At 43.2% G+C, this 20,975-nt stretch overlaps 1 protein-coding gene across 1 annotated transcript in view; it reads right to left on the reverse strand.

The window, feature by feature from the left end:
• The window catches only part of NCKAP1L (NCK associated protein 1 like), a 1,588,380-nt gene that overhangs the window by 197,768 nt on the left and 1,369,637 nt on the right, over positions 1 to 20,975 (reverse strand). The window contains exon 30 of the mRNA XM_078688681.1: positions 8,004 to 8,093. Coding sequence (XP_078544807.1) covers positions 8,004 to 8,093 — 90 coding nt within the window. The remainder of the gene's footprint in view (positions 1 to 8,003; positions 8,094 to 20,975) is intronic.

Consider the following 20,975-nt stretch of genomic DNA (forward strand, 5'->3'; position numbering starts at 1 on the left):
AATTTGGGGGGGTGTCACATGACATTGCGGAATTGCAACAGCGATTGGTGATGTTGGAAGAGACGAGCACAAAAACAACGCTTGTAACTGACAAGCACGAGACTCAGCTCGCAACACTTCAACAAAAGATCGAAGATTTGGAGAATAGGCAGAGACGATCAAATCTAAGACTTTTTGGCATACCGGAGGGAGCAGAAGGATCTGATCCGAGGGCTTATTTAGTAGGCCTGTTCCAGAAAGCATTTCCCGACCTAGCGGATTGGGACTGGGACTCCCAAATCCAGCGTGCCCACCGTCTCCCCTTGATTCAGAGAAACAGGGAGAATCAATTCCCACGCCCCTTCCTAATCTTTTTTGGCAATTTTTACTGCGCCAAGCTATCTGGCAGAGAGCTCGTCCTAGTACCCCAGTAGCTATTGGTGAGATCTCAATCTTTGCTCGTTCTGACCTAAGCAAGGCAACAATGGACAGACGATGGATGTTACGCAAACTAATAGACCCAATTAAATCAGGCGGAGGCCAGGCGTTTCTTCAAGAACCTGCCCGCCTTAAGGTTATTAAAAATGGACGTACTTATTTTTTTACAGGTGTAAAGGAAGCAGAAGCGTACTAAGCTGACACTGATGTGGGCAAGAGCAAGGCCTAGCACAACTCAAAAACAATGGCTTAACTAGAAAATAACCCTTTGCTAGAAATTTTCTATTTTTCTAGGAATGTTGAATGTATGGGGGTCTGTATTTAACTTAGCTTTAGCTTCATACTATTTGCATCACTATATATACCAGAAAAGATATCTATCTCATTTTCTATGCACTAAAACTGATAAAACGCTCAAAAAAAATAAAAGAGGAGAGGGAGGGTGGGTTCCCTCCTAGGCGACTGGTTATGTAGGCTGCCCCTTCAGCGGCAGCAGTTGCGGAAGGGTGGTTCTTCCCTGGCGGGGGTAAGAGCTAGGGGGGAGGGGGGAAGGGGGCGGTTCTCTCCGCAGAACGGGGGGTTGAGGGGGGGGAGGGAAAAACCAGGAGGAAAAAATGTTTTCAGGCTGAGAGGGTAGGTTCATGCAATATTATTAGAATTTCTTTTTGTATTAATGGCACTAGAATTAGGCAGTATATGAGGATATCTGGATACTTTGGAATTTACAGTGGACAACTTGAGATAGGCCTAAAATCTAAGGCTATTATTCTTTTTTTAAAATGTATGAAATAAAAAGCTTAGCTTGGAATGTAGCAGGGCTAAACAGTAAAAACAAAAGGCGTTTGATAAAAGAAGAACTGAAACTGCATAACCCTCATGTTGTCCTCCTATCTGAAACACATATTGCAGGGAAGGATAGAAAACTAATTAACCAATTGGGGTACAATGTTATAGTTTGCTCCACCTTTGGGCACCCTACAAGAGGAGTTGCAATCCTCAAGGACAGACGATTTAGGGCTGAAACACTACAAACTTCTTATGGCAAGGATGGCAGGTGGGCAATAGCGCAGATCAGATTTGAGAACTTTAAATTTGTTTTATGTGTGGTTTATGGCAGTAATACAGATGAGCCTACTTTATTCGATCAATTAAATATTAAACTTTTGTGCTGGGAGGGAGCACTTATCATCATGGGGGATTTTAACTGCATCATGGACTACAGAATAGACATAACCAGGTCTGGTAGCTATCAAAGGATGCATAAAACCAGGACATCTATTCTTGACCTATGTCGGATACATAACATCAAGGACGCCTGGCGATATCTATACCCAAACAAACCAGGCTATACCTACTATTCCGCACCCCACAAACTGGGCTCGAGGTTAGACATGGCACTAATAAGCGACAACCTACTGAAAGATAGCTCTATGGTTTTATTCCCCTGAATCTCTTCAGATCATAATGCTATCATGCTGATACTTAAAACTACATACATTAGGGCTTCTCCCAGACCATTTTCTTTTCCTAGACACTTGATATCAGACGTAAGCTACACGACGCAGTTAAAATTACACCTCACTGAATTTATAGATATAAATACAAACTCCGCTCTACTCGGTACGGTATGGGATGCCTGTAAGGCAAGTATTAGGGGTTTTACTCAGTCTTACGTCATTAGATTAAATTTAGAACATAAAAAACATAACGATTTATTGATCTCAAAAATAATTACTCAAGAAGAACTATTATCTTCAGCACTCCGATTAAACTCACCAACGAGCACAGAAATTGGTCTTAAACTTTGTTCACTTAAAAATGAAATCAAGACCAAATTCATTCAGAAAAACATAAACAACTTACATAAATTCAAAATAACACAATATGAGGGGGGGGACAAAATTGGGAAAATTTTGGCTTATAAAACTGCCATGGATAGAGCAAATTCTACTATTACAAATATCAGGGGAGCTGGTAACAAAACTTATAATCAACCACAAGATATTTTAGACCAATTTGCCGATTTCTATAAAGCTCTGTATACCCCAGAACTGGTGCCCAATCTAGACGACATACAGAACTATATCGAAGATCATATAGTAGATACTCTGAAAATTCCAGAAATAGAAGCATTATCCAACGATATAACAATGGTTGAATTACACCAAGCCATAGCTTCACTACCTGCAGGAAAAGCGGCAGGGGAAGATACTATACCCTTAGAAATATATAAATTATGCTTAAAAGAATTAGAACAATTACTGCTGAAAGTTATCCAATCCGTTGGCATAAATGGAAAAACACCTAACTCTTGGAATAGGGCAAAAATAATATTTTTTTTGAAGAAAGATAAGCCAAAGGATGAAAGAGGGTCATACCGCCCTATTTCTTTAATAAATACAGATGCAAAGATCTTTGCTAAAATCTTAGCACTAAGATTAGCCCCTATTATGCCTCAAAGTATTAATCCACAGCAACATGGTTTTATAACTGGGAGAGACACCACCATACACGTCAATACGGCTATTACGGCATTTGATGTAGCAGAGACTGAATCCACCCCACTCGGTATGATTTTGTTAGACGCTGAAAAAGCTTTCGACCGAGTGGGGTGGGACTTTCTCTGGTGGGTACTGTCTAAAATAGGGTTTAGGGGACAGATTTTGCGGAGTATACAAGCATTGTATGACAATCCAACAGCTTATACTAGCTATGGGGGGGCTGATATCCTCAGACTTCCCAATTCAACGTGGAACCCGTCAGGGCTGCCCCCTATCACCTCTTTTATTTGCCCTTTCTTTGGAACCTTTTTTGTCCGCCCTTCATTCCCAAACCCAGATCGCACCTTTTAGATCAGGCTCACAAGAGCTGAAAATAACTGCATACGCCGACGATATCGCGGTCTATACAGAGGATATTGCGGAAGCATTAAAGGGCATAGCTTTAGAGGCTGGGAAATATGGGAAGGTGGCAGGCTATAAAATTAACTTACAAAAAACACAAGTTATCGCTAATTACACACCAGTTGTGACAGTGCCTGAGATCTGCAACATTGCTACTTATTTAGGGGTTAAAATAACGACCAAATGCCAGGATATTAACAACATAAACTATAATGCACTAACCAAATCTATTAGCTTATTATTAAAAAAAATGGCATAGACTACCTCTGAATTTAGTCGGCAGAATTAATTTAATTAAGATGAAGGTATTACCTAAATATGTGTACTTATTTCGATCTATTCCTTTAGCGTTAAACAATCAATTTTTTAAGAAACTCGATGGTGTACTCAGCAGTTTCATTTGGGGGTACAAAAAATCGAGAAGGTCATTGAACCTTATGAAAAATAATACGAACGAAGGAGGGCTTAATTTTCCCGATTTCAAACTATACTTTTGGTCCGCTTTTATCATCCGCCTTCGCTCTTTACTAAATGAAGGAGAGGCTTTGTTCTTTCACTCTATCATGTTAAAATCTGAGTCAAACATGTTTTTATTCAGAACTAACGATCCCAACTATTACAAAAGGGTTAGATTTAAGACCGCAAAAGACATAACAAAGATTTGGGGCAATATACTTTCTTTTTGTAAAACCAGCTTCTTTCACTCTAAGCTTCCGCTGTGGGGTAATCCGGGACTCCCATGCATTTTCAATGACAACGTTACACTTGGTTGGCTTAGGTCAGGAATTACTGTTTTAGGGGATCTATATGGCACACAAGGATTCTTAGACTTCAATACTCTTAAACTGCTATACGATTTACCCGAGAATATGAGATACAAACATTTACAGTTACATGATTACTTGATTAATAAAAAACAAATCTTGGAGGTTTTTGAATGTGACATCTGGACTTGTTTATATTCTCTTGTTTATATTCCCTGAAAAATAAGTCCGCAATAAGCGATGCATATAGAACTCTAATTGACTTTAAAATAAATGATTGCACTAAACTGGCTGGCGAATGGAGCAGAATATTGGGCTCAAATATAACATCTAGACAGATAGAGTGCTCCCTGATAAATATCAACAAGCGAGTACGGTCATCTAGTCTCAGACTCCAGCAATTCAGAACAACCTGCATGTTATACTACACCCCGGAAAGAATTTCTAAATGGTCCCCTAACAATACCTACAGCGACCGCACAAAATGACCCAAATGCTCTGCTGAAGCAGCTGACCTGGTACATATGTTGTTTTCTTGTCCCAATCTTAAGACTTTCTGGTGCGATATCCAAAATGTTTTGAAAATGAAAAAGGTTCAGCTGCCCATGCTTACGGCTACCTCTGTTCTGTTAGACACTTACCCTGTCCCTTTTCCACAGGCCGCCTTGGCCACGGTACTTATGTCTTGTGCCAAGCTAACTTTGGCTAGAGCTTGGATTAGCTCAGAAACACCAACGGTCTGGGACTGGTGGGCATTGGTGACTGAAATACACTCAATGGAACTAGCCTTAGCAAGCATTAGGGGAATACGCACATTGAGAAAGCACGAAAAAAATTGGGGATCTCTCATGGAATGACTTTGCTATTGAAAGAAAATATTTTTGTTTCCTTTTTTTCTTTTTTCTATACTTCATGGCCTACTCGCTTTATTAAATGTTATATTATAAAATTTATGTATGTAAACTCATGTACTAATGCTTTAATGAATTTCTTCCTTGTCAGCCTGTCAACAATAAAAAAAAAAGAAAGACTGAATTATGCTACAATCATCTTTGAAAAACTGTCTTCATTGTATTAGCTTAATCTTTTCAATAATTACTTTTTTCTGGAGGTGGTTGTATGAACATAGATATTTTTTAGGAGGTGGTATTGGTCCATGACTGGTTGTGAAGTGGCAAACTTCCATTCCTTCTAAAGACCCGGATCTGACCAACACCCACAATGGGACCGACGGTGCTGAGGAGGTCCGTGAATGCAGGTGGAGAGAGGCAGAGCGGGCGGACATGCCATCGAGAGCGCCTTGAGCGGTGGTGGAGATAGGGAGGACTCGGCTGCCTCAAGCGGTGTGTCAGTAGTGTGAAGCCACAGACGAGTTGAGCGGAGCTAGGGGGGAGTGAGTGGATCGCCGCTCCCGTGTGTGTCGCGAGTTGATGCATGCAGGTGCCGCGGACTGGTGAGCGGTGCCTGCGGTGAAGGCGACCTACTATGCCGAGGAGCAAAATGGGAAAACGCGGCCGCCATTTCCCCTTGATGCGGCACAGCGTGGGGAGAGGAGCGGCCTGCCCGGGTAGGTATTGAGGCAGCTATCTGGGGGCGGTGGCGGGGACAGAAATGGGCGAGTCATGCAGGACAATGTTTGTATACCAACGCCCCCGCACTCTGAAATCGGTACTGCCTGACTCAAAAATGGCACCTGCGGAGGACATAATGCCTCCTGATAACTCTGGACCATCTCAAAATCCAGTCCCTCGCCATGGAATCCTTTCCTATGCTGCGTCCCCCTCTGACTCTACTTAATGGAATCCTGCTCTCTGTGTTCTTCTTCTGGATTCTTGACTTTGGTGACTTTTGTGCTTCCAGCTTTTTTTTTTTTTCATGGTTTCCGTCTATACCCGGACCCGCCATTATGTCGGACCTTTGTTCCATTCCTACTTCCCTCAGGACTACTCCTGATCATTTTTCTCTTTTTGTTGGACAGCCTTAAATATGTATGTATATGTAAATATGTATTATATTATTGTCCAAGCCTAGTTGCTAGTAAAATTTAATCCTGTGTGAATTTACTATTTGTATATTTAGAACTCTAACCACTAGTATGTGTAGTAGACTTTTGTACTTACTACCATTCCTATGTGATTTTAGAGTTTATCTGTTTGTATCTCTTCCTTGAGTGACTTTCAACTTGTACATGTGCAATTTTTTCCTGTTTTATCTCTTCCTTGAGTGACTTTACACCTTGTACATTTGCAATTTTTTCTCTTTGTATCTCTTATGTAACTTATGTAATCCAAAGTCCTTATGTAACACATTTGGTTCTTTTGTAAAGCACTCGGACACCTTCGGGTGTATGTCGCGCTATATAAAATTGCATTAAATAAAAGAAAAAAATTAATTAAATAAATCATACACAGTATTCTAGACAATTTCGTTCAGGAAATTATATAGTAAATGCAGTTTGTTTACTTCAGGGCTCGAACACGTGAGACGAATAGCCAGGTCCAAGAAAGAGTGGTATGTAGTGACATGTGTCTTTCCCAATTCCTCTAATAAATGTTAAATACTTTGAGGTGATGTAAATATGACATATCCATATTAGGAAAATATTCACGATCACTCGTGTGGTGTGTGCTCCCAGAACACTTAATAAAACTTCTTGTTAAGAAGAAAATGTTTTCCGCAGAATTAACATTGGTTAACAAGACTGGGCTTTGCCCTTCAATGAGTAGCCAGTAAAGGGAACACTAAAGATGAAAAAGTTACTTGCAGTCCTGGCCATCCATTATAGAAATCATTGCTGAATTCATAAACATGGAGTATGTCAATGTCCATGCGCGATGCTCAGAAACATTTAACAAGATACATTTCTCTTTTTTTATAGAAAAAACAAAAAAACACTCATTTTTCAATTCAAATTAATTGTTACGCATATGCCCATCATAATTATGGCATCTGTTCTTATATTTCTGGCCTACTACTTCGTTTTTAAAAAGTATCCAATTAAGTACTAGAGCTGTTGTAAACATCCTACTTAGGTCCTGGCCACGAACTGGTGACTAAATTGTTCAAACAGAAGTTGCCACAGAGTTTTGATTTCTTAGTTATGTGATCACTATTACACCACTTCTACTTTCTCATGATCGATTCTTGCAGCTCTAACTTTCCAAAATGTATCGGTAAAGGTCCAGAAGAAAGACAACCCATGCAGATTTTGGTGTGCTAAATATTGAGATTACATGTGATGCTGCAATCGAACTTGAAAACTCACCGTAGGATATATTTGCCACGCCTGCTGAATATCTCACTCAGTGCTACACAACATGGAATTAGGTGTTACGTGTTTTAGAATAAAGACAGAATCTTTTTGTTGTCATACTCGAAAAGGGATTGATAGAAGTAGAAATAGATATACAGAAGATTTAGTCTTAAAGCGTAACAAAATTAAATGTTTCCTGACTCTGAAAGATTGCATGGCACACTTTTCTATTCCCTCACATCAAGAACAGCTCCATGGGCCATGGTTTCTTCCTCATTGTAATGATTACTAACAGAAAACGAGCCTATAACGTCTCGTTTCCGGGTCATATTCCACCTTCCAAGTTCATGCCAACAAAGATCGAGGTACCTTTTCACGGTGACTCATACTGTTCTCGTTGTGGACCAGTCATATTTATCTTATGTCGCAAATTGGAACGTCATGTTCGTTTAGACCCATAAACCGTGAAAAAAATACTGCCACAATAGTAGATGTTCCTATCATGGTTTTATGATAACAATATGTGCATATCATGGTTTCAAGTCTGACTTTCACTTCTGTTCTGTTTCCATTTAATTGCCACTAGCTCACCTAGTTCTCCATCACACACTAGACGTGTATGTAAAACAAAATACAACAATAACATATACAACAGAAAATACTTACAAGATACAGCAGTAAGGAGATGGAGTCCCTATTCCTTGACTTAAACCGATCTGTTTCTTGTCCAAGTTGCAGAAGACTGGCAGAAGAAATCTGTATAAATAAGAAACATAATTTACTTTCAGTAAAACAAGTATTGCCTCTGATACTTTGGGTTATTTCGCATTACATATGTGTACATTACGCTCATTATTAGTTAATCTGTGCTGCCCCACAGAAATGTTGGGTGACATGTCTGTAACCTTTTAAATATCACTTCATTGCCACATTTCTGTTACTGTTAAGCAAATCTGATTTTAGTGATACCATTTTTTTTACAATATTCGTGTATAGGTATTTGTGGTATCAGCTGGGTGGGCAGATTTGACATATCAGGTCGTGGGCATACTGACATAATGGCAATGCATGTTACGTTAAGTTCGTTTTAATTTTCGTGCAAAACAAAAATTAAGCACCATGAATCAAAACATTGTGGTTCTGTGGTCCAGGCCAATCACAGCATTTCAGAGATAAATGCTTTCAGCTCGCCAGTTACACAAATTTATAACACAGAACACCCGTCCATTTATAGTTCACCCTGGACATTATGAACTGCCTAGGGCAATGGAAGAACTAGAGATGGGGAGAGAGACACACGGAGATAGAGAAACAGCAGGAAGAGAAAGAATATAAGAAAGGGAGACACAGCTAACGTCAAGGAGAGAATTAGACAGACAGGAAGAAACGGAAGGCAGAGAGAGAGGTTAAGGAGCGAGAAAGACTTACACTACAGGAACAGAGAAAAGTAGCGATGGGGTGACAAAAACATGGAGAGACAGATGGGAAGATGCATAGCAAAATAGAGAGAGACACATAGAAAGCCAAGGAGAGGCAGATCCAGGGAAGGGCAAAGAAAGAAGAGTGATAAAGATGGGAACGTCAAAGGGACAGCAATAACAATAGGGAAAGAGCAAGACCATCGAGGCATACGTTGTCAAAGGCAGGGAGATACAGAGAAAGAGAGAGAGAGAGAAAGAGAGAGAGAGAGAGATAACAAAGGAGAATGAACAGGCGCCCCCCACACCAAGGGGAGGGGTGCCATTAGTCGCGCCACGGGCCTGAGCTCCTGCTTGGCCAATAAAGGGAGTTGAACAAATGGGTCAGGTCGATGACGTCAGTAGGAACCTGGACGGCCATTTAAGGTTGCGCACCAGAGTTTCTAGCCTCGTCCCCTTGGACCTCAGGCAAGCAGCATTGGTGGGTCATTGACCACCCACCCGGCAGAAGAACATGGCCCTCGCTGAGCACTGACAGTTAACAACAAATAGGAATGCACAACAATGGAGGTTCAGCGACTGGATGGACCCCAGGAGGGGGTAGGATTGGCATGTACAATGGTTAGGCGGGGAGGGGGGACCGGCCTGGTGGTGGTCCTTGACTCTCCTGCCCTAACCCGCAACGTATGCACTGATTAGAACCTTGGTGTGATCACCTGTGTTCAGGTGCCCCGGTGGGCCGGTCTGCTAGGCGGCACCCTGGATTTCAAGTAGTGCAACAGTTTACTGTAGTGCGTTGGGCCTGCTGGCACATTGTGCGTAGCAGAGTGGTTGCTTGGTGAGTCGAGAAGGCCAAGTTCAAGTTCAAGATCCTGCCTATTTGCCTTACTGTCTTTGACATGTTGATGCCGCTAAAGTGTGATGCTTTAAATATTTCTTATAAATACAAGTAGGATACTTGTACTTTCGTATTGGTTTTTGGTTTTGAATTACCTTGTTTGATGTGAATAAAAAGGCTATGCCTTGGGCAACATACCCTGAATCTAAGAGTTCTTGGGCACAGCGGGAAAGAAAGGTGAGGGGAGTTTGGGAGGAGTGAATGGCACGTTGTGCGCGTACTATGATAGGGAGAGGGAAAGACATAACAACAAGGAGACAGAGAAAGAAAGGGAAAGAAACAAAGACAAAAAGTGGCAGAGAAACACGAGGAAAGTCAGTGAACAACCGCAAAAGACAAGAGAGATCAGGAAAGAGGGATAGAGTAAGAGAGGGAGAGAAAGACGGACAAAGAAAATGGAAGATAGGGAGAACTAACGACAGGATAAGATGTAGCGAGAGATAGGGAGGGAAAGAGAGTGTAAGCTAGATAGTGAAACAGTAATAAAAGAAAGTGTCAGAGAAAGACAGGAGGAAAGAGAAAAAGGGAAAAAAGAATGAGAGAGATAAGGATAGACAAAAGGAGGGTTTGATAAAAATGCACAAAAAAGAGAGAGAAAAGTATATGTGAAAGGCAGAGAAAGAAAAGGAGGGGCATAGATACCATGAAATCAATCAATCAATCAATCAATCTATCTATCTATCTATCTATCTATCTATCTATCTATCTATCTATCTATCTATCTATCTATCTATCTATCTATCGATCTATCTATCTATCTATCTATCCATTTATCTATCTATCTATCGCAATATTAAAGTGTACTTTGCCACCCATCAGGTCTCCTGGTGCTGACACGAGGAGAGTAGGGAGAAAAAACAATCAGGTAGAGCAGCTTCATTACAAATGTTGAGTGAGCAGTAAGGGTTTCAGCTATAGTTCTAAAATGCAGGTAGGATCGGATAGCTCTCAAACTGAATTTTAGGGAACTCCGGCATGTGGGTGTTAGACCTGTCAGCCCTTTGGGTGGTCCCTCCTTAATTGTTCCCCTTTTTGCCTTCCCATTTTTGTGTCCACTGTATTTTTTGGTTCTGTGTGTTGGCTTAAAAACCCCGGGCACACCATCATTACTGATTAATGGTGAGGCGCAGGTGCTCCTTTCAAAATGGGAAGAAATAGGAGTGCACTCTCACAAAATGGTGGCCTGTTCAGGATTACCTCACAGCCTTGGGCCATAGGGTGACATGAGGGGTTCCAGAACCTTCTGGTCCACTCTAGTCACTCTGGGCCCAGACTATATAAGGCGGAATGTTGGACGGCCATTTTGTGTAGAAGTGGGCAGGCAGGAGTATAGGCTGTGGAGTGAGGAGGTTAGCGCACAGAAGGGGTTTGATTGTCTCCAGGGGCTGCCTCCCTTTCTTGTTGATGCTACCTCTGCCCGTTGACCTGGCCCTGTAGGAACTCTCAACCTGAGACCAGAGTGGGATGAGGTAACTGAACTCTTCCGCCCCTGACCGAACATCGAGATCGCCAGACTACTCAGGGTCCCCATTTCGCCAGGAGAAAAGGTGGTGAGTGGAACCACAAGGGAACTTGAACCGCTGCAGCCCCGTCCTTGGAGGTAGAGGAACTCCTGGGGACAGCGCAGACAAAGTACCCCAATTTCAGTAGAGAGAGTTGGTGGAGGTTACCCCCCCTGTCAGGCTGGAAGAAATTCCATGACCAGAATCCGCTGCAGGATTATCACCATTGCGGAGGGCAAGTACTGATCGGCATAAGAGACTGTTACTAAAGGCTCAGGGCCCCCTCCGTGCACTGCAAGAGAGTTGCCCCTACCGCCTCAGTACCGTGAAAAGATGGGAGGAGAGACTTACTCCAGTGCCAGCCCCCAGGAACGCTTCAGTGGCGCGTCTGCTCCCAGGCGCTCCTGCTGCGGATCGGCCGAGAGAGCATACTGGACCCGCTTTCCAAAACCCCATGCTGGAGATAGGAGGCGCGCCTCGGTGCGCCGCCCAGTGGATTTCCAAGTAAGCTGGTGCCTGAGGGGGCCGGTCCGCCTGTCAGAAGTGATGCGAATGGCCGTCACCGGCCGCCCCAGTCAGCGAGTGTGAGGAAGCGCGGAACTGGCCTGAGAGGGAGTGGGGAGAGCTCAATGCTGCACTACTATCCGCTCTCTCTTTCTTGAGACCGCTCTTGTCAGCAGGCCGGGGAAAGCACTGAGAAGGCCTGAGAAGTTGCCTCTGGCTCAGGAGGCTGGGGCGTGGTTGAGACAGATCTGCCGGCTCTTGGAGGTAGAGATAAGCCGGCAAGAGCTCTGGAGTTTTCGGTAAGGCCCCGGAGGGCCAGGAGTAATTCATTCGCTTTGGAAACTTGACTGCCTGGTTGTTTAAATTGAGTGTTTAGGAAACCAATGCGTAGTAGCGAGAATAAAGAAGGAACAGGGGGAAAACTGTGATCTTGGAAGGAGGAGTTGCGGATGAACATTTTAGCAGGCAAGGAAGGCTATAGACTAGATTAAGCCACAAACTAACTGCCAAATAATATTCTACCTTTGTCTACCACCCCCAAGTCATTAGCCATCAGATTGAGGGGGTGAAATTACCTGCCTACCTCCTTTGTGAAGTGTTTCATGGTTTTCCTTCTGGTTACTGAACTGCTGCAATTGCCAATTGATATAACTTTTAAAGAACCTGCTGCTTGACCTAATTCTGAACTGCGAAGTTACCTTAGAAGATCGGTTGTGTGAAATTGCTAATCTCATGGCCTGCTGTGAACTGTTCTATGAACAAAGGATATGTCACGTTTTTATTGAAACGATTAATTATATGTGGAAGTGCTAAAGATGTAAAGTTATTCACTGCTAGAAACTAAAAAGGTTCTAAAGCATAAGATAAAGCATTTCCATTCTTTTCTAAAGACGGTGTGGTGTCATTTTTGGAGTGGAGGTACGCTGAGTTACTGAGTTGAGTGTGACGCAAGTACAACACAGAAGTCCTGGAGATAGGCCTTTCCACTTGGTGCCAGGCTATCCTAGGTGAACCAGTGACCCCGGGTCCAACAGTGGGGGCACCTAGCAAGGAAGAACAACCTCTAATTCCAGCTTTTCTGTATTTTGGGTAGTATGAAGTAACAAAGTCGGTCTGCTATGCCTGTGTCATTTTTTCTTGTCATCCTTCACTAAGAGGTTTTAACTTGCACATTTTTCGTATCAGGAATTAAAACATATTTAGCCACAGAATAACAATGAATTTGCATTGGGTTGCATCACTTTTTTGACACAGCTCGAAACAAAACCCTTTTTGATATGTGCTAAGCCACGCAAATGTCGGTCGATTTGCATGGCTTTATAAGAAAACGTACTGCACACAAATCATTGCACAGCCTTTTGTTACTATGTGTCATGCATCGGTGGTGGATGGGTGTGGCCATGCATCTATCCATGGATTTTGAGCTGTGGACATGGGTTTTCACCAAAATAATGTACCTCTCTATTTCTTCTTGTTATTTCCTCTAACAATGTGTGCTGTGTAATGCAGCACACAGACAAAGAGGAAAATGTCTCCACGAAAGTTTTTGTGCACGAAGTTGCTGTTTTCTGTGCAAAATCTGTACTGTCCATAATGCAGACACCCTTGAACTGTGTTGGCAGTAGGCAGCCCAAAGTGCGCCACCAAATGAAATGGACAGAGTAGGACTGTGCAATTTCCTTGAACACATTCTACAGTTCTGCTCTCTTCAGGTGACGCAATGCAGTACAACAACTTTGCTTGCCGTGCTGCTTTGTGTGACTTCTCTGTAAATATACTCTTTAGTGACCAGTTTACCCAAAAAGTAACAAATCTGCCACCATTTAAAAACTCCCTGAATTAATGCATACTACCTACTTTATAGAATCCACAAACATTGGCAGTATGAGGCTTGAAAAACGACACCAGTCTCAGGTTTCACGACATACTAATGGCAGTCAAACACCCAAACGATAATGGAATGAATGCTTGCAATTAGTTTATCCACTGGCAATCCCTTGGAGTAGCATTCAAAAACTTTTGTTTTTCATTCACTGTGTCACTCTAGATGAAAGACCTGATTTAGGATTTAGCAGATGGAGGAAAGGCAGACAGGATGGAGGAGGATTTTACTGCCTTTACTTCACCTACCAAATTTAGAGATGTCTGACAGTGCCGCAGACATCTTCATACATTAGCAGGTACCACTGTCATGGCGGTTCCTGTCAATTTAGGAAAAGGTAATAGACATATTTGTCAGATATTCATGTCTGGCCATCAAACTTTCCAAAGTTTTTTATTTTTTTAAAACAGCCTCCTAAAGTGAGAGTTTGATTTTGAAAAATAAAAGAAACTAATAACACCCACACCGTTTTCTCCCATGGTGTAGTGGTCATTTTCCCTTTTTAACTGTCCCTTACTGCCATGGTATACCTAGCAGTGACAGATAGTAAAAAAACACACACGAAAATCTGACCATCCACTTTAAAGAGGGCATTCAGATTGCTTACTGCTAATTATGCCTTCTCTGCCGGACTGTCGAAGAATGTTTTACTCTGACAGATTACATTTCAATCTATTAACATCAAACTTGTGATCTGCCCAACTCCAAATCGAGTGAGCAGACCTTTAGTTTCAATAGAGAGGGTACTCTGTTGCCACTGAAACAAAATACCTGTCTACGAATCTCTAAATCAGCCCCAGAGACCCACATAATGAAAATCAATACCCTGCTCTTCACAGGAACAGTCTTCTCCGAACTTTGATCACCTCACACATTTACCGTGTGGGCCACTGTTTTGTTAGTTGGTATATTTGAGATTTACACAACACGAATCTCACTGACTAAGTTAGATTCCTGATAGTGACGAGGGATTAAACAAAGAGGTTAAGTAAGTAGGTTAAAGGGTGGAGCCCTTAGGAATACTGTATGTGACTATGGTAAGTGAAGAAAGAAAAGAGACAAAGGCCACCCTCGGAGATCGTAAAAAGAGAAAGGAGGGAAATAATTCTGCCATAGCTACTCCCACACCAGTTTGACACAGTGCGTTTAGGAGTAGAGTGTGGTCCACTGTGTCAAATGCCAAGCAAAGGTCTAATAAAATCAGGGCAGTGACACTATCTGCATCGGTAACAAGGCAGAGGTAATCTAGAATCAACATGCTGAATTGATTCAATACCTCTCTTAGGCTGGAAACCTTCATTACGTTTTAAGAATAAGCAAAGCATTTTGGCCTCAATGGGCTCAAGTTTTAGCTGTCGGGAGAAAGGTAAATGGGAAATAATTAGTAACTGAAAAATCGTCCAGTACCTGTATAACATATAGGGTGCACTGCCCTTTGTTGTGCTACATTGCATCTAACAGCGGGTGCGCAAGGCACAAACAGGGACTGTGCCCTCTACAATGAATGCACAGCCCCCAGAACGCCCGCTAAATCGCTCTACCCTGGTGGTACCCTATTCAATGAAATACGGAGCAGCTGCTTCAAAGGTGTTCTGTGTTTCTCTCTGCAGGCGGCAACCCACCTGCACTTTAAAGAGAGTTTAGAGATCACCCTGCAGGCGGGTGCTGTGATTGACCACACCTGCCAGCAGAGGGATGTCCTAGGGCCCATGGGACCTCCTTTCCCTCCTCCAGAAGGCTGCCCTCAGGGAACTCACTGCCGTGAGGCATCTTTTTTGTGGCTCACTTTCAGTGCACCTCCTAAGGGCATGTTTGCATTTGCACCCGTATCCGTAATATGGCGCAGGTGCAGTCAAAGAGATTCCCTCATTTGCATGGGGCAACACACCCATGCAAATGATGGAATGCCCACTGCAGATAGTGCTGGCTCTACATGTGTGAAAGTATTATCAGTATCTTAGAAGTGGCCGGCGAAGAGTCTGTGAACCCTTCTGTAATACCCCTTTGCCCTAAGGGCTCACAAAGCAGGACATATGCCTGTTGTGCCCCTGGGGCACTATGTATAATATAGCCCCTGGTTTCTTAAAGAGAGACTGTATGGTGTTGAACTTAATAGACAACAAGGCAAGAGTATAAGAATATATTTAGAGGATGTAGCAGATTGTTTTTGAGCACAGGTAGAAAGGGGATAGGATATGGATCAAGTAGAGAACAGGACTTGCACTTATTCAACAGCTCTAACTTTGGCCATAAAACTGTAAATTTACTCTTAATAAGGGTTGGAACCACCTTCTGAAACTATTTCTTGGCAACATTCTCTTTAATCATAATGATTTTAGAAACATAAAAGCCAGCTAGCATTCCAGAAAATGTCTAGAAGGAGGGTGTGTTGTTAGAAGACGTGTCCTTGGAAGACATTTCAATAAGATTGTATTTTGCTTTTTCATGGCTTTTGAGAATTTTGAGAGTGCAATAGTGCAGACGGTCATCACTAATAGTATATATTTTGATAAAGCAGGGTTATAATCAGGTTTTCTAATGGAATAATAATTGGGGCTCCAGTGCTATCAGCTCTTCTGAAAAAGGATTTAAGATTATGAAAAAGGGTCCATGGTGACACCTTCGATCTTATTCTAGGCAGCACATTTGAAACTGGGGAATATAATGCCAATGTGACAAACTAGAAGTGCAATGTTTATTTTACTGATGGCCCCCCATTAGAGAAACCAGCATTGAGGGAGGACAGACAAACTGCTCGGCCGGCCCCCCGGGGGGAGCAGGGGGGTGCTATCGAGCTGTTTGCTAGAGTCGGTTTAAGACAATTGTGTTACGGATATAGCCATCCCGGTAACAAAAACGACCCCCCCAGGGGCATAAAGCCGGCCCCACCCTGGCGGCCCACCCAGTGCCCGCTAGGGTGCCCTGATGACTGATCAGGAACACTTGTAGGCACACCAAGATGAAAGAAAAGTCTGAGCAGTTAGTCCTGTGAATTCACTTTATAGTGACCAGACCAACTAGAAGGGGGCATGAAAATGGATGACACAGTGCCCTCTAAGGTAATGAATAGGTCCAGGACTATACAAGTGGCAGGAGTTGCTGAGTAATATAGTTCATGTAAAGTGCACAAGTGTAGGTGATTAAGGAGTTTTTGGGCATTAGGATCAGATGGAGAGTCCGAGCGTAGACCGCTGTCTTTGGCTCAGTATTAAAACTGAGCCTTTTAGAGAAGTCTGGATAGTGACAGAATGTCCAGATGTGTATTTAAGATAAGGTCATATATTTCTTAGCATGTTTAGGTATTGAAGGAACATTTAGTGATGCTGTTTTTAGCACTTCTGAGGGCTGAGCTGGCAAGTGGACCTGACACTTATTGATTTAATACAGCTTAATCAGAACTGTGCTATTCCTGTGGCAGAGACATAATAGATCATCCATTGAATATTTGAGAACGTTGCTAAGGGTGTCTTCTGGGTGCAGAGAGGGAAAATCAACAGCACTGCTGGCCTCAGGGTTCAGAGAGGTGTGTGGCCGATTCACAGATGTTCTAGTACGCTTCAAGTGATTTTATTTGAAAGAAGAAGGGTCCCAACACATGCTTGTTCATAGATAGATTACGGAGTCTATGCGTCAAACACAAATAGCCACCACAAAACTAGAAGGACAGGGTGACCCAAATGAAAAAAATGTGGATTCAATAAAGTATAGCAGAAATATAATAAGCAAGTTCATTCCCCAACAAAGGTAAAATTAGCAGGTTAAATAAAACCAGGTCAAATAATATACATAGTCATGAGCAATGTGGCCAGAAATGTGTAAATATTTAACAGGGCGGCTACTCCGCTATGTCGGAGGAGCGTCACCCCCCCCCCCCCCACACACACACACACCTGCCAACAGTCTGTCTGAGAAGTGTCACTGAAACAGAAGGCCTTTTATGTGTTTGTGAAAGAGAAGTAGTAAGTGTTTGTTTTCATGTTGGGGAGCAGTAAAGTTACATACCCTACGAGGCAGTGTCTTTCTTTCACCACAATTAGGACATGCCCATCTTACATATATAAACAGGGTGATTTCACTAATTCAACCTTTCATACTCCCACCTTGTGGCAGACAATCGTTTTTGCATTGTGGAGTTTATGCACGTAGGAAGCAACGTATGGGTGTGGGTAGGAAGTTACATACCCATGAGTTAAGTATGTGAACCTTGCACTCATTACAACAATTAAGTATTGTTTTCGTAGGCATAATATATTCTCCTCTCTCTAAGCTAGTACCTTAGGAGGCGGGGACATATTTCATTTAGAATTGTTGACACGTTTTGCCTAACTACCAGGGGAGGCTGCCTGTCCTCCTGCATGATTACATGTTCACAATTTAGCGAGGACCAGGATCATGCAGCATGGGACTAAAAGGGCTCAGAGACATAATGTGGCCTGATGTCCAAGAAGTAACATGGTTCTAATGGCACCGGGTGGGAGTGAGAGAGCGCAAACTGACCTAAATGTATGAGTGCATCACACTTACCTGTAGTAAGCACAAATCATGAGGAGAAATGCCATGAGTGCTAGTAGTATCTGCAATTATATTCTGAATGTATAGCTAATGTAGAGATTTAAGTAGAAGTGGAACTAATACAGAAATGTGTGACACTATATGATTTTATTAGATGTGATTATTCCTGAATCCATGTCGTGTAGCTGCTAAAATGTAAGATGGCATGTGGTTAAACGCAGAATGTGGTAGGCCTCAGGGCCAGAGCTAGAAGGGAAGGTGTTTCTTTTCACGACATAGATTGCACTAATGTTTTGGTCATTGCATTAATGGGCCATGATTTATAGATGTGTTTATTGAATAATAGAATAAGAGTATTAACATGCTTTAATTAATGAAGAAGTTGAATGCTATAATCATTATGAGAAATGTTGTAGGCCTGAAATGTTTTAACATTGATTTACACGTACATGTCTGGGCCGAGAAATGTTGCGAACCTTTTTGGAAGTCTATGAGAGTTGGGATCTTGGCTGCAGATGTCTGTCTGCAAGAGAAAAGGGAGGATCCGATTATTAATAATATGAATAGAGGTCTGTTCAGTAGACGGCCCAGACATGGAGGAGGGTTCCGGAATGTTTAAGGGGTATCAGCGGGCCGGAGAAGAGTCTGAGAAGCAAGGTCAACTCCAACGTATGAGGCCCAATACAAAGCAGCATGGAAAAAGCCAGAAGCTACACCACGTGAGGGGCGTCTCACGAGGGGCGTCTCAAATGTTGTTGACTGTTTTGTATTAGGGACAGCACCCCTGGGTGGAGTTAGAGCAGATGCCTGAGGACCCTTTAGAGAGCGGATGGGTAGGCAGAGAGGGGTCATGACTGGAGAACTATAGGTTTTCACCAAGAGACTAAGAGTGAGTGACTTCCCTTGGGGGTCATTCACTGCTGACACCTTTTGTTAGGTTGAGACTTGGTTAAGTAGGGATACCATCTAGAGCAGGGTAGGGACAGCCTAACCTGTGTGTTTTCCTCCAACTTAAATGAAGGAGAGATCTCAATATGCGTCAATGCTGATAGCTTTATTATTCTTAGAACTTGTGCTGGTAATTTCCGTTGCTCGTCTGAGGGCTTTCAGAGAGCACATGTATGTAGTTGGACCTGTGTATCTCGTGAATCTCATTCTGAGATGCCTGTATTTGCAGCTTATCCTAACCTTACAATAAACTTTTGAAAGCTAGAAGTTGTTTGTGATCTTTTGGAGCGGAGTCCTTTATTGGGTGAACTAACTTGGTAAGAGAGGCACTTTCTTCCTTCAATGACAGGCAACAAAGGTTCAGTCGACCAGATCAGGGTTTAGATCAATAGTGATAAGGTATCGATCAAAATCTCGCCCTTCCAGTTGGTAGCTATAGAGGATGGTTGCCTTCTTGAGGACGGTGACCTAGGCCAGGTTAGCTTACCCCAAGGCCCCTAGAGATCGATGATCGGAAGAACCGCCCGCCGAAGAAGATCCGGATGACGTGAGACAGAAAAAGCAGCAGTATCGGTCGAGAGTGAGTATAAAGGGTCATGCGTGTTAGATTGCGGTGTTTTTGTATTGTATCTATGTTGTAATGTCTGGCGGAGTTGAATGTCTGTAGAGTGACTGTGGAACAGGTTGTGAGCGCGCGCAACCGGTGGAAATCTTAAGTTCAAGGAGAGCTTAAGTGGTTCGGGTGTATCGGACACCCAGAGTAATTGTCAACTAGTGTGAAGGGGGTCATGAGGTACCATTGATCACCCGAAAGACCGAGATAGGGGGAACGTAAGAGTGAGTGCGTGAGTAACGGACGCTGGTCGGAGGTTACTGTGTGTGTAAGCAACCTATCAGAGAGACGATAGACATTTCGTCAGTTGTGTTGACAATTACATATAGACTGTGGACGTACAGTCGAGGGAAGTGACCGCTTGGTCGGAAGTAGTCATTTTTCGGTGTATGAATGGGACGCATGCATGACCGGGAGACGAGTTGAGAAAGGAGGGGTGCTGCTGCGAAGCGGAGAAAAGTGACGTCAGGAAGTGTCGCGCAGTGATTGGCTGACCGGAGAAAGACCGCGCTGTGATAGGCCAGCTAGCAAAGACGTCAGAAAGTGTCGAGCTGGGATTGGCCGACCGGAGAAAGACCGCGCTGCGATAGGCCAAGTTAGCAAAGCCGCGTTAGGATTGGTGGATTGTCATCAGGAAGTAAACAGAGTAGCGAGGCTGGATATTGTGCGCATAATTATGAAGTGTTTTAAATGGCTGAGAGCGGCGTTTAAAAAAGAAAAGCGGGGATCGGATGAAGGGGAAGAAGCCCCGCCGGAGGGTACGCCGGCTCGTTACATGGCAGTGAATGTTGGGCTGCATACGATCCTTTGGATATCAGAGTGGAGTAAGATTACGGAAGGAAATGAGGAACTGACGTTCCCGAAGTACGGGACGTTCAGATTAGAGGTGTTACATCGATTAAAATCAGTCATGACCTCAATGAGACCCTTGCCTAGACCGACCCAGTTTGAAGCCCTTGATGCATGGATTAGGGCAGCGCATGAAAAAAATATGAACAGACGACAGGAAAGGGTGAAACGATCGGTAAGGGCAGTGCAGGATGCCAGGTGGGATGCGGATGCTAAAAGATGGAGAGTGCATAACATGGAAGTAAATAAACTGTACCCAGTGTTAGAGGTGCCCGGAAATAAAAGCCCCCTAGAAGAAGATGATGAGAGCGAAACAGAGGACAGCCTGATAAACAGATTATTGACAGACAGGCCACCCCCGTATAATAGAGCAGGGGGAGAGGTCGAGCATAGTGAAAGAGAAAAGGGGGGCAATGCAGGGGAGCATGGACCGCTTCCCAGTTCAGAGTGGGATCCTGAGGCAAAGAAAGAGCTGTCCCAGCCTAGTCAGGTGCAACAGGTAGTCGGGAGGT

Source organism: Lissotriton helveticus, chromosome 1_1 (assembly GCF_964261635.1).
Source record: "Lissotriton helveticus chromosome 1_1, aLisHel1.1, whole genome shotgun sequence".
In the NCBI taxonomy this organism is placed as follows: domain Eukaryota; kingdom Metazoa; phylum Chordata; class Amphibia; order Caudata; family Salamandridae; genus Lissotriton; species Lissotriton helveticus.